The sequence below is a fragment of the Argiope bruennichi genome, chromosome 3 (genome assembly GCF_947563725.1).
Source record: "Argiope bruennichi chromosome 3, qqArgBrue1.1, whole genome shotgun sequence".
NCBI classification, from domain to species: Eukaryota; Metazoa; Arthropoda; class Arachnida; order Araneae; family Araneidae; genus Argiope; species Argiope bruennichi.
The window spans coordinates 127648805-127666120 of record NC_079153.1 but is presented as its reverse complement, the minus strand read 5'-3'; the positions used below and the strand labels follow the sequence as shown (position 1 = coordinate 127666120).

The 17316-nt window shown below is 25.7% G+C and overlaps 1 protein-coding gene across 1 annotated transcript; it reads left to right on the top strand.

Annotated features, from left to right (window-relative positions):
- Positions 1 to 53: 53 nt before the first annotated feature.
- On the top strand, positions 54 to 15512 carry LOC129963690 (propionyl-CoA carboxylase beta chain, mitochondrial-like). The gene is made up of 14 exons (XM_056078197.1): positions 54 to 524; positions 848 to 961; positions 1619 to 1687; positions 2271 to 2327; positions 2630 to 2854; positions 4327 to 4368; positions 4860 to 4926; positions 6772 to 6892; positions 7025 to 7106; positions 8771 to 8894; positions 9872 to 9979; positions 11274 to 11374; positions 12315 to 12513; positions 14066 to 15512. The coding sequence occupies exons 1-14, from the start codon at positions 333 to 335 to the stop codon at positions 14185 to 14187; spliced, it is 1623 nt and encodes a 540-aa protein (XP_055934172.1). The 5' UTR covers positions 54 to 332; the 3' UTR covers positions 14188 to 15512.
- Positions 15513 to 17316: the final 1804 nt, after the last annotated feature.

The window sequence follows — 17316 nt, the reverse complement described above, 5'->3', positions numbered from 1 at the left end:
TTTCTTTTTCGTACGGTTATTCGATATTTAACTGTTTTCGTTTCCAATGTGATAAATTGTTTATATATATTGAGGAACTTTTCCTGCTTGGCGTTGATTTTTTGACTGAACTAAAATATATCAATCAGATAAGCAGCGCTGCAGGAATCGTTAATCTCAATTACATATGAATAGTTGATTCTCTGGCGATAACTCTTTGGTGAAGCTATTCTGAAGAACGCCAGGATGAGGAATTAAATATTTTAAATACAACTTGAAAGAAGTAGTTTTAATATTATCTTTGATATACATACTTATTTTTCACCTGAAAGGACTTATAATCTTCTGAAAACATGAATCTCAACAGCATTATGTTTGCTAAGAACTGTTCAAAGTTGTTGCACAAATTTTATTTAATAGATTCTGTTAGAGCGTCTTCTTCAGGAATAGCTCATACAGTAAACGTTAAAAAGCAAATTGAAGAACGTAGAAAACGTGCTATTATTGGTGGTGGTGATAAAAGGATTGAAGCTCAGCATAGAAAGGTATTCAAATTAAGTTTCCAATTTTATAAAGACAAAAATAACTCTCTCTATTTGAAATTATTTTCACCTATATATAACATATTGGATTATTGTTAATTTTTTAATTGTCGAGAATCTTAATGAATTAAAATTTATTATAAACACCAGAACTGTGGAAATTCTTAGATTTAATAAAATTAGAACAGCTGTTTCAAGGCCATTGATATTTCTTCTTTAAATTTGGAATCAAATATGTATAAATTGTATATGTTAAAACATATGTATAGGTTTTCATTCCTAAATGCATTATTAAATAATGTTTTTTTTTTTTCATGTACACTTAGGGTAAGTTAACAGCAAGAGAGAGAATCCAGTTATTGATGGATGTTGGAAGTTTTGTTGAATATGATATGTTTTCTGAACATACATGCACTGATTTTGGAATGGAAAAAGAAAAGGTTTGATTTTTTTTTAAAACAATAATAATGCATATCTATTGTAAATCCATCATTTGTCTTGCTCTAAATAATTTATATTATCAAATCATTTTGAAATAAAAATGTTTTTGCTTTTGTAAGTGTATAATAGTATTTACAAGTGTAAGTATATTTATTTCATTGCCTGACATTTAGTTTGTAGTTTTATTCTTAGTCTTAATGGAATAATAAAGATTTTGTAATTGATTGTGATGAAGAGTTCTGTCTTAGATAACTTTCATATGACTCTTCAATTTTTGTTTGTATACAGAACCCACATTTAAATAGACAGTAAAGTGCTTATTGAAAGGTTATATTTTTCAAGTATATAGGTAAAAGTATTAGATGCGTAAAAATAACAAAAGTTAACAATAAATAATAACTTATAATTAAAATTTTATTTGGCTTTTAAGTAGGAAAGAAATACCCATTTATTTATAAAAATTTCTTAATTTTTTGTGAATTGTTTTAATTGAAATGAAAGCAACTGTAAGTGTATTGCCAAATGTAAATATTTCTTGTAAGTATTGTTATATAACAATAATTCTTTTGTTAATCATTTAAATTGTGGCTTAAATATTAAAGATCTGTGAATTTTTATATTTAAATTAATTAATACTGTACATTTAAATTTTCCAGTATCCAGGTGATAGTGTGGTAACAGGCCATGGTCTCATTCATGGCCGTAAAGCCTTTATTTTTAGCCAAGTGAGTAATTATTTGCTTTGTTTCTAATTGTTAATTATACTATTTAAAACACCTGTAAAAGGTTCCTTGAATTATACAGTAAGTGAAAAGTGAAACAATCTGTAGAAGAATCTGAAAGAATATGTTAATTTTAGGCTATTTTTGTAAAATCATTTTAATTTGCTTTTTTAAAAATTTTTGTTAAAAATTAATTAATCTCCAAACATTATATTAACAAATATTTTTTGAGTTCTTGCCTGTTGTAATATTTTACTTTGAATTTCAATTAAAATATTTTCTTGTAGATAAAAATACATGTACATTTGTTTCTATAAATAAGGAACAAACTAGCAAACATTTTTTGTAAGAATAATCCAGCCTAATTGATTCTAAATGTTTGAATCTAGTAAGAAAAATACTTCATACTATAATTTTTATATTTATTTATTATTATTATTATTTGCTAACTTTAAAATCGTAAATCTTCCAAAGTTATGCATAATTTTTTTTGACAAATTATTATTTTTAAAATTTTTCCAGATTAATTTGTTTGAAATGTATGAAATAAATTAATCTATTTTTTTTTTTTTTTTTTTCATCTTAGGACTTCACTGTGTTTGGAGGAAGCCTTTCTTCTGTGCATGCCAAAAAAATATGCAAAGTAAATAAAATCTTGTTAAGTTATTAATTTCATTAAGTAAATGTCTTTGGCATTACATTAAAAAGTTCACTTTGAAGAATATTTTTATAACCATTATTAAATTCTTCTTTCTGAAAGAAATAATTTTAAATCAGTAATCTTCTATTTGTTTCATAAAAATAGAATTATCTCAAAATCTGTTGCATATCTTTTATTTTTCAAAAACAATTACTTAATTTATCTTAAATAGTAAAAAAGTTTAGCTATTATTAATTTTAAATTTCTTGTAAAATTAATAAGTTTACATTTTTTTACCCCCTTAGATTATGGACCAGGCTATCTTAGTAGGAGCTCCTGTAATTGGTATCAATGATTCTGGTGGTGCTCGAATACAAGAAGGTGTTGAATCTCTTGCAGGTTATGCTGACATTTTCCAACGTAATGTTCTGGCTTCTGGTGTTGTTCCTCAAATTTCAGTTATTATGGGTCCTTGTGCTGGAGGAGCTGTCTATTCACCAGCTCTGACGGATTTTGTTTTCATGGTGAAAGTGAGTCTTCTAACTTGTGAAAAATTAAATATTTTCTTTATATATATATATATATATATATATATATATATATATATATATATATATATATATATATATATATATATATATATATATATATATATATATATATATATATATATATATATATATATATATATATATATATATATATTTCTTATCATATTTAGTTTTCTGTGAGAATTCTTGATTACTTGGTTTAGTTGTAATAAACATTTTTTCATTCAAAATTGATTTATACATTTTTTAATAAATTATTTTCACAGATTGAATACATATTATTTTAAGAGGAGAATCTTAAACATTTCCTTATTTTTGGACTCTTATATATACATTTTTAATTGCAAATAAATGAGAAAATGAAAGCCATTATAACACTAAAAAGAAAGTTAGAGCTCCTAAGAAATTTTTAAACAAATGAAACATGTCAAAGTGGATTTATTAATTATATGCTTTTTTGAATATTATGGAATTAAACAAAAATTTAGTCTGCCTATATTTTCATGATTCTAAAAGCTTTTGATGCAATTTCATTTAGAAAGACATAAATTAAAGGAATTACTTTAACATTGGTAAATTCTTCTTCTTATAAATGCAAAATTCATTTTATAATTTCTGTTTTGGCTCATTTTGTAATTTAATAATGATAAAGTCTCTTAAGACTTTATTATTAATGAGATGCCTTTGACAACCAGTTGGTTTTTCTGGAATATTGATTGTGTTTAATTTTTATTAAATCGCTTATACATAACTTAATGTTTATAGTTCCATCAGTCAAATATTTTTCAGTGTCAAGTTGCAATTCACATTTAAGCTATGTTAATTTAATAGTCTTGCACTATTCTGTATATTGTGTACATGAACCTTCTAAATGAAGTCAAATTCTGGCATCTTAATACCATTAAAAATGTATTTGTCTAGATAATCTTGTCTTCTAATTCAAATTGTCTTTGGTGGTGCTATAATTTTCTTCCTTGGATAGATTCTTTTTCCCTGCTTTCAACAATGGAATAAAATTATTTCATTTGAATGAAACATTGAAAATTGTTTGAATTCCTTTGCAACAATAAAATTTATTTTTAATAATTTTGCAAAAGATATTTTTAAAAATTAACAAAATTCAGAAGAAAAAATTTTCATTACTAAATTAATATTATTAAAAAGATTTTTTTTTAAAAATTGCTTGAAATTTATTTTTGTGTAATATTATTTTTAGAGTTATTGCTGAAAAAATGTTCCCAAATGAAATCTCATTTAATTTTTAATTAAAACTTCAAAAATATTTCTTAAATTCACACACTTTTTTATGTTACATTTGATAGTTCTTAATCAAATAGTCTGACCTGTAGAGTGCCTGCTGTCATATATTGTCCTATAATATTAGTAGAGTGATTATATTCATTGTGGTAATCTGATAAATTGCATTATTTTAAATTCTAAATTCATTTTAGGACACTTCTTATCTTTTCATCACTGGACCAGATGTTGTTAAGGTATGCTATTTTCTTTGTTTTGGATACATTTATAAGTAATTATTTTATTTTAGTTTTCAATGTATTATTTTATATATTAATGGAACTGATGTTTATTTTTCTAAACATAAACAGTAGAGATAATTTCTTATGAACCAGAATATTAAATATTTCTTAGTTTATAGTCTAGCTAAATGAAATTAATGAATCAATCCTTTCCTCTTTTTTCTCATTTCCTTCTTGTAAACATTAATTATTTGTTATGTATTCTATACTTATTTTATATCTAATTTTTGAATGCATTTTTAATGCTTAAATTCTGGTCAATCTAGTTATTTTGTTAAGATAATTCTATGAATTTTGACTATATCAAATAAAAGAGCTAATTTTTTTTTTATATCCATAAACACAGTATGGTGAATATTAAAAAAAATTATCTTGAATCCTTTTATGCATTATTAAAAGTGCTTTTGATTAAAATTTTGTTTCTTTCTTCACATATTTTATTTTAGTTGGTGACAAATGAAGATGTAACTCAAGAAGAATTAGGTGGTGCTAAAACACATACTACACTTTCAGGTACATAAGCTATTCTTTTAAAATTACAGTGGTGGCCAAAAGTGTGGACATTTTTTGAAAGTTTCACGTTTTTTAAATTTGTGTGCTTGTAGAATATATTAATTTTCACTTAAATACAAATGTTTATATATGAAAGTGAAGGTGATTTAATGTAGAATTTAATAACAAAAACAGAATTACAACATCTATATTACAAAAAAAGTTATGCTCATTTTAGTAGAACAAACAAACACAAATCGTTTTGAATAATGACGTGTTTTGTCATAAAAGCATACTAGCCAATCACAAAAACTGTTCTGAGGATTCATCAAATGCCTGTAACTATAGTTTAGGTTATTTGGATGCTAAAAGAGTTATTGGTGTGGAAATATTTTGCGGAATGATGCATATTAGTACAATTAAATAGAGTATTGCTGTTTTTGAATATTTTGTCCTTTTTTTTAATTAAACTAATTTTAAACAATGTCACCAACAAGAAGAACTGATTGGACATCTACAAAAAGAAGCTGAATTGTCATATTGAGAGAAAATGGCCTCTGTTATGCTGAAATTGCAAGACAAGTTGGTGGTCCAGTGACTTGTTCTGGTGTTACGAAAGTTCTGTTTACATTATGAAAAAACGAAATCAGTGGAAAATAAGGCCACATCAGGCCGAAAAAAATGCACAAGTGCTACTGCCGATAGAAAAATTAAACTGCTATGCCTTCAAGATAGAAAAATTTCATTAGATGCCATTAGATGTGAAATGAATGCAGCGGGTATTGCAGTAAGTTCAGGAACAATAAGAAGAAGGTTATCAGGATTTGGACTACGAGCTAGAATTCCAAGGAAAGAATCACATTTAAATCAAAAGCAACGCAAAAAACGAGTTAAGTGGGCAAAAGAACACATTAAATGGTCAGAAAATCAATGGAAGCAAGTAATCTGGAGCGATGAGACTAAAATATCGCTCTTTGGTAGTGATGGTAGAAAATATGTGAGATGTAGAGTAGGTGAAGCGCTTCATCCTGATTGCATTGAAGCAACTATAAAAACAACAACAAATGCCATGATTTGAGCATATATGTCTGCAGATGGTGTGGGCCGAATTCAAGTGATTGATGGCATCCTGAATGCCAAAAAATACATCGGAACTGTCCTGGAACCAAAATTGATACCTTCCATCAGGGATTTCTTCCCCAACAAAGCACCATTTATTTTTCAGCAGGATTCAGCTCCATGCCACACAGCAAAAGTATGCAAAGCATGGTTTCAAAATAAAGGCATAGATGTATTACCATGGCCAGGAAACAGCCCTGATCTCAATCCAATTGAAAATTTGTGGCGACGTTTGAAAATTCTTGTACGAAAAAAACATATATCCAATAAAAGACAACTTATTGAATCTATAATTGATTCTTAGTACCATGTGATTACGAAAGATGAACTCCAAACACTCGTTCACTCGATGAAAAGACGCTGTGAAGCTGTCTTAAAAAATAAGGGTTATCCTACTAAGTATTGATTGTGTAAGTACCACTTTAAAAAAATGCAAATCTAAGATAGATCTTACTAAAATGAGAGTAACTTTTTTTGTAATACAGATATTGTAATACTGTTTTTGTTATTAAATTCAACATTAAATTACCTTCAATTTGATATATAAACATTTGTATTTAAATGAAAATTAATATATTCTACAAGCACGCAAAGTTGAAAAACATGAAACTTCCAAAAAATGTCCACACTTTTGGCCACCACTGTATATTTTGTTTAAGAGTAATTTAAATTAACATCTATATAGAAGTTATTTACTAAAGATTTTTTATATTATAATGATTATGTATGAAACCTTTCCCTTCATAGGAGTTGCCCACAATGCTTTTGAAAATGATGTTGATGCACTTTTGAATTTAAGAAAATTTTACAATTTTCTCCCTCTGAGCAGTACTGATCCTCCTCCAATTAGAGAATGTGATGACCCTTGGTATGCATAAAATAATTTTTATCAATATTTAAAATATTATAAATATTTCACTTATGAATCTATATCTAGAACTTTTAAGTTGTTCAGTTATTATTTTGTTGGGAAATGAATTTTATATTTATTTATTTACAGGGACAGAAATGTTCAGAGCTTAGAAACTGTTATTCCACTTGAAACTACTGCTGGTTATAACATGTTGGATGTTATTCTAGAGGTATATTTTTTTTCAGCATATTTTATCAGAAGTATTGTAAATTTTCTATTGAAATATTGTAAATTGTAGATTCATTCTTTTGATTTTATGATGAAAAATGAAATTATCATTGAAGAATTTTCTTGTAGATATAACTCAATATGCGAATACATTTCATACTTGAATAACCATTAATGTGTACATAATTTGACAATATTTTTAAAATTAGCCATATTATTAATTAAGTAATATACATTTTAATATAACTACAAGCTTTAATGAAGTTTTTTTTTTATCAAAAACTTTTAAATACCTTTGGAACAGATGTGTGCAGAAATTAGTGCTTCCACCATACAGGATCTGGCAAGTGCCGACTATCCTTACAAGCCGAAGCATTTCTTTGCACTAAGCTTAATATGCTTCACATTTCAGCAAAATGTTCATTATAATTTGTAAAATGTATCCTTTGTATAGAAATGAAACAGTTTTTAAATATGTGATAGTAAATATCATATTTTCAATCATGATTTTTAAAAATTAAAATACTTAAGATTGACAATTCTTAAATAACACCAGATTATTCATACAAATTATAAAGACATAACAAAAATAGGTATTTGCATTTAATATTTTAAAATACTTCAAGAAAGTTGTAATAATTAATGCTTTAAAAGCCATATAAAAAATTTCAAAATGCAGTTCAGTGTAGATCTTGACACTACACCATAACATTCATTGGCAATGTTTTGTGTTTTATCTTGTTTCAAACAAATTATGTATCTTCTAAATTTTTTATCATCTGTTTTACCATAAATTTAATGTTTTGTTGTTATCACTGGAGAAATCTTTAGATGGATCATTCATAAATTTATGCCCCCCCCACTCCCGAAAGATAAGCAATCTTTTTGCCATTATTATACAAAGGAAATTGAGAGAAATGGAACTCTCCTAAAATAAAATTCTATCCCTGTAGGTGTATAAATTATAACAACCTCTTGGAAATAAGCATATGTTTTTCTTTATATCTGTGAAAATGCTATGGTTTACAGGTACTTGCCGAGTCATTATCTGACCACATGGAGAGAAATTCTTATATGTGGGACCAATCTTTTGAAAAGAACATATTAATAATGCCATCTAATAAAAAAAATTTTGTTCCGAAAACCCAATGCATCAATAGATCTACTAGAATGTTTCTACATTGCAATACATCTGTGCATTAATAGGCTTATTAATGTGTTTCTACAAGGATGTAGCATTTGAACCTGAGGAGAATCCAGCACAGATGCATTCTCATCCTGAAGAAGTTAATTTTGGGAATGTGTAATTTAATATTATCTTTCCTTCCTTTGCATCTGTTTTAAAGATTTTGTTTGGTATCATTTTTCTTCTTTTCACCCCCCCCCCTGCCTTTTTCCTTTTATGAATCTTTAATTTTCTTCCCCCTCTCCTTATTTAAAATGGGAGAAAATCCCTTTCCAACTGTAGTAATTGTACAGAATTCTTAAAGTAGATTGTTCTTGCCTTACAGATATTTTTTTGATAAGAAAGTGGCATTGCAAATGTGATTATTTAATAAATTCAAAAGTGTCATTTTTTTAAAGTTGTATAATGGATAAGAAAAAAGATTAGTTTTTATTTTAAATTAAAATGTATTTACTTAATGATTTTTTTTTTCTTTGCAGATTGTGGATGAACGAGATTTTTTTGAAATAATGCCTAATTATGCAAAAAATATTATTGTTGGATTTGCAAGAATGAATGGCCGCACTGTTGGAATGGTTGGAAATAATCCTAAATATGCAGCTGGTAAAATTATTACTTATATATATACGTGTGATACAATAAAAAACACCTTGTTTAAAATTCTGATCTTATTGATTGTAAAATTCGAAAAGTTATAAAATTGAGTAATTTCAGTTTTGGATTTTGGAAAAGGATAATATTTAATAGAAAATGAAAAAAGAATTTGTATAGCTTATAATTTGATGGTAAACTAAAATTAACTTAGAGTAAATTTTACTATACTTTTAATTACATATTTTGCTGAATTTAAAGTACAGACGCAATACATATCTGGATAAATGCAAAATCTCAGCATTGTTGGAATCAAATTTTATCATCATTTTAGATTTTTGAGATCAAGTAATTTTCTTTTATGTAATAATTTTGCAATATTTTTTAATATTTCTTGCTTTTTTTATATAAATTCATTTTATTGTTCATTTAATCATATGTATTTTACTTTTTTTTGTGTTTTTAGTCAATTTATTATTTTATGCAGTTCAGTTTTTGTTCCAAGTTTGTGTTGTGTCTGAATGTACCTTGTATTTTATTTATTTTGAGCTAGCTAAGTTATAAATTCTTTATTTTTTTTTTTTCAAAACTCATTGGTTTTCAATATTAATTTTTCTTTTTCATTTACAACAATTTTATTTTGAAATCCTTAATTTCTTCAACTAATGGAGTAATCTTAAAAATTCATATGCAATAAAAAAGTGTAATAATTACTGATACAGTTATTAAGTGAATGTGTGCATTCTTCCTACAATTATTCATTAAGAAATATTTGAAAACAATTTCATAAAATAAGTTGGTTTTAAAATATATGTTTAAACAACTATAATTATTCAGGTTAATTTATAATGTACACATTAGTTCTATTTTATCATTGGCATTAATGTCATTAATTTATCAATATCCAACAATGATTTATTAGATGTAGTTAGGCTAAAGTGTTTATTTTGTGCATGCTCTAAATGTATTTTGATTTTCCTGTCTTTCAGGTTGTCTGGATATTAATGCATCTGTTAAAGGTGCTCGATTTGTTAGATTTTGTGATGCCTTTAATATACCCATTATCACATTTGTCGATGTTCCAGGATTCCTACCAGGTAAGCATTTTTATAATTCTAATAAATATTGTTTTGCATAAGTTAAAAGATATACATGGATAGAAATTTTACAAAATGTATATTTGTATCTGCACAAAAATAAAATGTAAACCTACGAACATAGTTCCCATGGTCCTTGCAAATCCTACGAAACTTTTAATTTTATTTTGGCCCCTCAAAAAGTACTTAAATTTTTTTTTTTTTTTTTTTTTTGTTGTTAGATTTTTGGTAAACAAGGGTAATATACATCTGTTATTTTTTGAGAGAGAAAGGAAAACAAATATCTTTGAATTTGAATAGAATATCTTTGTAAAGTTAGCACCAGTAGTAGTTTGTGTGAAATTAGCATCTAATAGTGGCTAAATATTAGCTTATTATGAGTATAACATGTGCCCCCAATACTCTGCATTTATACATTTTGAAGTAATATGCAAGAAAGTAATGGCATATTTCAACATTAACTGTACAAATATCTGCAATTTTATATCTAAAATATACTATTTATGGTTCCTTGAATTTTCTTTAACAGATCATTGAAAATCCTTGAATATTTTACTGAAAGTTACATCTCCAATCTAGGGCATTTCCATATTTTTAAATATTGTTTCACATCAAGTTTTATGTCTTAAGAATAAGCTGATTTTTGGCATGGGAGATAAAAATAATGTAGGGGAAAAAAAATTCTCTTTAAGGATCCCATAAAAAAATAAGGTTTTTAGCCTTAAAGCCTTTTTTAAAATTTATTTCTAATCTATCAAAGCTCATGAATAATTGTATTGCAATTAATTAATTGTATATGCAATGTACGATTGGATATGTTTATAAAATACAACAATTTTATCTTGCGATTTTTCTGCATTCATAAATTTTGCAGCTGGTAAGTTTCAGATTGTCAGCATATATGTGCACTATCTTTTTTATCCTTTTGTAATATTTATCTTCTGTTTTATTTCATGCTGCTTTTGTTGTAGTAGTATTGAAGATTTTAAGGTAACATTGATCTTTTATCTGATTTCTTTATTATTTGTGGTATAACATTGTTATAATGTAACAACCTGTAGAATTTTTATTTTAATTATGTGCCAAAAAAAATGAAATTTAATATAAACTTGTTTATACTTTAAAATGTTCATACACAAATTTAAATTCGCTTAAACATAAAAATGCTTTCATTGCTTGCTCTTACTTAATGAAATTATACAATCTCTGATCTTAAATTTACTTTTTCCCCTTATAGTAACATGCATTGCTATGTTGTAAACATTAATATAGTGCGGGGGAAATCTCTTTACAGGAACTGCACAGGAGTATGGTGGAATCATAAGACATGGAGCTAAATTATTATATGCTTTTGCTGAAGCTACTGTTCCAAAAATAACTGTCATTACCCGAAAAGTAAGGTTTTGAAGTGTGATTTTAGTAATTTCACTTTTTAGCTAATTCCACAATATGGTAGTTACTCTTTCTTTTACTGTATAGTTGATATTTTGTCATGCGAAAACTCTGCCATAACTACTACAGTGCTATTTATTAATTTGATGTGAATAAATTCTTTCTAAATTAAGTAATCTGTATTTGTACTCGACTGTTGTTTCAGCAGAATGCTTTATAATTTGATGCATAAATTGTTTCCTCATAGCCTCTCCATCTTTCTTTTTTCCTGTTCTTGAATATTTAGTACATTGTTTTGTTATATCAATTGTTGACTCTATATCTCTCCCTTTAAAAGAATTATTATATCAAGGGTTGGTTCTAGTTATATATCTTGGTCATAAATAAGTTATCATGGTATGATTTTCATGAATGCATGTCTCTTATTGAAATATTCTCCAAAAATTGATACTTATTTTGGAAATTTATTTTTTGAAAAACATTATATTTCATCTTATTTTAAATTCAGTGTTAAATAGTTTAGGGATTAAACTTTAGAAACAGTGATTGCATTAATTTTGTTATAACAACTTTAAAATTCTGTATTAGTGCCATATTTATTTGTAGAATCTTTGACTTTTAAAATAAACAGCTCTTGATACATGCAGCATATGAGGGAAAATGATTTATGATTTAATTTTTTGTATTAGCTACAGCAAATTTTATAAATTAATGATTTTTTTTTTTTTTTTTTTTGCATAATATAGTTAGTTATTAAAAGCATAACTTTACATAAATTGCTTGCTTAAATACAAACTTCTTCTTATACAACATTATAATATTTTTATATATCAAAATATCATAGCATTATTTTCTAAATACATAGCCATATTTAAACAAAATTTGGTTTATTTTAAAGTTGGTTTGTAAAAAGATATTTTATGTCATTTATTGTATTATCTAGGCATATGGAGGTGCTTATGATGTGATGAGTTCAAAACATTTAAGAGGAGATATAAATTATGCTTGGCCCACTGCTGAGATTGCTGTGATGGGTGCCAAAGGAGCTGTCTCCATTCTCTATCGTGGAAAAGCTGATGTTCTTGAAAGAGAAAAGGAATACAATGAAAAATTTACTAACCCATTTTCTGCATCAGTACGAGGTTAGTTTGCATGTTTAATTTTTTTTAATAAGAAAACATTCACATATTAAAAAATTCTATAATTTTTATGAATGAAACAGAGTTATTACAAAAATAGTTTCCACTTTAAACAAATAATAGCTTAATTTTCATAAATTGTTCTAAACATTGTTTTTCATTTATTATAATCAAATAGGACATTGTAGGGATGGCTATATGGTGTGTAGTTACACCCATTTAAAAAGTTTTATTTGTGGTATATGCTTCAGCAGAATTTAGCATAAAAGTAGTAAACTTTAGTAATTGTAAAAACTCAAAAATATTTTTTTTTATTTCTGACAATTTTAAATAATAATTTTCAAATTAATAATATCAGATATTTCAAATAATTATTATTTAATTTTACAGAACTTTATATGGCCCTGAAAAGCACAACACGTATTATTCTGCATAAACAACCATTCTTAAATTTTTTTACATTGTGTCAATTTGGCATATATTGTAGAATATTAAAGATGCCAACATTAAAACTTAAGTAAGGTTGCAATTAAATCTTTTTTGTATAAATATTTACAATGGAGCTTCTGTACATAATTAATCTATATACTGAATTTTTCTGTAAAAATCTGGGAATTTCATTAGAAAAATTATTTGTATATTGAATAAAATGCATGTATCATATGAAAATTTGTACATATAAAAATTATTTATGCCTATTGTAGAAAAGAAAGTGATTAATCAGTGATATTGATCAAAAAGTTGGAATTGATTTTGTTTATAAGAAGGAATATAAATTATATAAAAAGAAAAGAAATATTTCACTGATTTTCTCACTATCATAGAAATTCTCAAAGTATATTGGCAATGAAAAACTGATAAATACTTGCCAGTGAATCATGTTATTCTTACCATCTAGTTTACAAATCCCTTTCTTAATGGAGTTTTGCTTTAGGTTTCTTATAATATGTATATCCCTTTAATGAAAACTGTTAAATGTGAAAGAAAAGGCAATAAAGGACATAAGAAACTGGACTAGAAAAAAATAAAGACCCCAGAACAAAGTATGAAATTTTTGCAAATATATTATTGAGAGTTATGAAAAATTGTGATTTCGTTAATTAAAACTTTTGAGTGTTGAAAGAGGTGAAGATGGATGAATTTAAATCCTTAAAATTTGGGAAAGTTGATGAAGCTGTGTTGAAATAATTAAAAATGAAATAAGAGCATACTGCGTCTTCTTTAAAAAAATATAATACTCTGATTTTGCAATTGAACTGAATAGGTTTTATTATTTAGTCTGAACCGAGCTGTGAGACACTATTTAACTGATGGAATGAAATGTACTTAAATTTTACAAAGTGTAACTTATCAATAATTAATTCATTTCATTCACCTCAATTCTCTCTCCCTCTCTTTTTCTGCAGTAACAATCTTTACATTCAAGTTGAAGAACTTAGTTTAATAGAAATTTCTGATTAATAGTGAAAAAAATGTTTTAGTGTCAAAAAACTCATTTCTGAGTAGTTTCAAGAAAAATCTTTAACATGACTTAATTATTATGTTTATTTTCTAGGTTTTATTGATGATATAATAGATCCATGTACAACTCGTTATCGTATCTGCCGGGATCTAGATCTTCTTCAAAGAAAGAAAATGGACTTGCCTTGGAAGAAGCATGCTAATATGCCTCTTTAAATGCTTGAATTTACTTGAAAACATACTTCTACATGCTCATTTTATGCATTTATGTCGAAAGTATGTTTTTTCATATAATCGAGATTGCATACATTTGTTTTATATAAAAACAAATTGTTGCAAGAAAATATTTTATATGAAAATATATTTTGATATTTTATATCTCAACTGTATTAATAATCTCAATTGTTTCTAATAGATCTGATTTCAAATCTGACAAAATTTGAGCTTATACTGTTTATATATATATAATATAATCATACTTACAGATTATATTTTGTTTTATTGAAATTTTCAACCAGATTCTTATTAAACCTTCCCTTCTCTCATTGCTAATGTTTAGAGTAAATGGTATTGTATGGAATTTGATTTCATACAAACTGAGCTTATGTTTTTTATATATACCAACCTGTAAGATTTTTCTACTTAATTCGAATTTGAAGTTTTCTACTTACTTATTTTTTACAATTCAGATTGAATACTAATTGTATTTCAGATTGCTTTGTTTCAATTAGTGTTACAATGAACTTTATTAATATATTCTGAATGATGAAATTCAATTTTCTTTTATAATTCTCTAGAACATTTATATTTCAATAGAAATTTATTGTATTATTATAAGATGTAAACAATTTTACTTCATAATTAAAGCTTGTAATAAAAAAAAAAAAACCCTGCTTATTTTCATATTAATCTAAACTATTTGAATAGTTCATATAATTTTTTATTTAATTCTGAAAATCTTATTCAATAATGAATGCAATGCACTCTCTACATTACATTATTGTATATTTGATTGTATCTTTATTGTATATTTGAATATATATTTAAATTAGTTGTGTTCTTTGTAGGTTTAAAATTTATTTTTTGTTTTTCAAGAATCTCATTTAATGATTAGAAATGCTGTTTTATTAAATATTAATGGCTTAATGCTAATCTATACTTAATAGGAATTGTGAACAAAATAATAAAATATTTATATATATATTTGTTTTATTTTTAAATTTTTTGCATTTAACATTTGATCCTAATATGTGCCAAATTGAATTCTAGGATGGATGTTTCCTTTATATGTGTTCAAACTGATAGAGCTTTATATTTTATTCTATGAATAAAAGAATCTCTCACTATATTAATCAAAGTATTACAAATCTATATCCATGAATAGTTTTGTGAAAAGTATAATTATGTTACACTGATCAAAGTATTGTTACAATTTTTTTCAGAATATTGTTTTCTCTGTTATGAAACTATAAGCATTATCTTGTTGCATTTAATCTGTTATTAAATTGTTTGAATATATTTTTGGGATCTATATATTTTTAAAATTTTGATACTTTATGTAATGAAGCATAATAAAATTATTTTGACCCATTTGTATTGTGTCATTGTGAATCAAAATTTTCCTATTTAGAAAATGTTTTAAAGTTAAAAGCATATAGTGCAATTAATACATCATCAGTTAACCATTACCCTTCTGTGTTACTTTATTGTTTAACTTTTCCTTCAGCCTTGGAATCTTTCTCTCTTATATATATATATATTATAAGTAATCAAAAATGAAAATGCATTATGAATTGACAATCTATTTTTGAAAAAATTAAAATTATTTTGGAATTGAACTAAAAAAGTAGAAAAAGCACCATTGTATTTAGAGAGTGCAAATGCAGCTACTAGTAAAACACAGATGAATCTAGACTAATTAGTAATAAAAACCAAGTTAACCCTTTCTAGGGCTGTGGGAAGTATGCTTCCCACCAAATTTATCAATCTTTGTATGAATTTATGTAGGTTGGCATAAGTTCTGACAAATTTTTTTAGAAAGACAGAAACTTCAATGCTTCAGTTCTTTATCTCAGACAAAATGATGTGTCTTGATTTGTTACTTAATTATTAATTAACCAAATTAATTAATTAATCTAATCACATTAAATTTATCTAATAAGCTAAATGAATTCCTTTTCTTATTCTAATTTCAAGCCTAAAAATATTTTAACATAATATGACAAAAAAAAATGGCCTATAAGGGTTAAAAGGAAAAAAATAGAATCAAAATTAAACCAAATAAAATAAGAATCCAGCCTGAAGACATTTTCGAATCCCGAGGGGTCAATACCGTTGGACTAAAGTCAGATTCCTCACAGAAAAAATCTCTTGTTTTGAGTCCCTGCTCTGACCCTTGAGAAAGTCTTCAGGCCGGATTCTTAGTTTATTTGATTTAATTTTGATTCTATATTTTTCCTTTTAACTTGGTTTTTATTACTAATTAGTCATATATAATATACAATTTTTTGAGCTTTATATTAGGTTCTTCACATATAAATTGTTTGAATAATTGCTCTTCAGATTTGTAAATTTAAATTTGATATGATTAATTTTATTTTCCTTATCTTTTTTTTAAAAAATTGTAGTCTAAGTTTTTATTAATTTCTTTACTTTCTTAATCATATTTAGTAAAGTATTTTTTTATTTATTAATTTTTAAAGCAACACAAGGATCCCTCTTCTGCTTTAAAGAAGTTTTGAATTGTGTTATTTTGAGTCAGTTGATGTATCAGGCAAGCACCACCCTTTGATTGTGGATCTTTCTTGAGATGGCCATTGATATGAAATAAAAATCATCACAAATTGTGATATTCAAAAACAAATAATTCAATCAGTTTTAATCTCAAAAAGTTTTTTTTTTCTTTTTAAAAATGTGTCAAATAATATTTTCTAAATATGACTGATATGGGGATTGTTTAAAAATTAATTGATTTAATATTAAATTAAATGTTTGATTTAATTTTGATTCTGTTAATTAAATTTTTGATTTAATACCAGAAGAAATTATTTCCAACAACGCTCATAAATTATGCCAAAAAGAAGCTATATAATGCCCATAAATTTTGCAATAATATAGAATGCCAAATTGGGGCCATATTATAGAGTATCCTAAAATTAAATTTCAGTTGTAATTTTACAAAGCATGCGAATTGTAACAGGGAAACTTATTTGCTTACAAACAAAACGTCGCCACGCAGCGGAAAAGCAATATGTGTACTTTTGTTAGGGGAAAAAATCCCCCCCCCCAAATCAGGCGATTTAAACTCGAATTTAATAAACACAGCTAACGGAACAATCCATAAAA

Excerpts from the sequence above, each read along its gene's own strand:
- LOC129963690 (XM_056078197.1), top strand. The coding sequence starts at position 333 with ATGAATCTCAACAGCATTATGTTTGCTAAGAACTGTTCAAAGTTGTTG. Across the intron at positions 525-847 it reads TTGAAGCTCAGCATAGAAAG|GGTAAGTTAACAGCAAGAGA; the intron begins GTATTCAAATTA and ends ATGTACACTTAG. Across the intron at positions 4,369-4,859 it reads CTGGACCAGATGTTGTTAAG|TTGGTGACAAATGAAGATGT; the intron begins GTATGCTATTTT and ends ATTTTATTTTAG.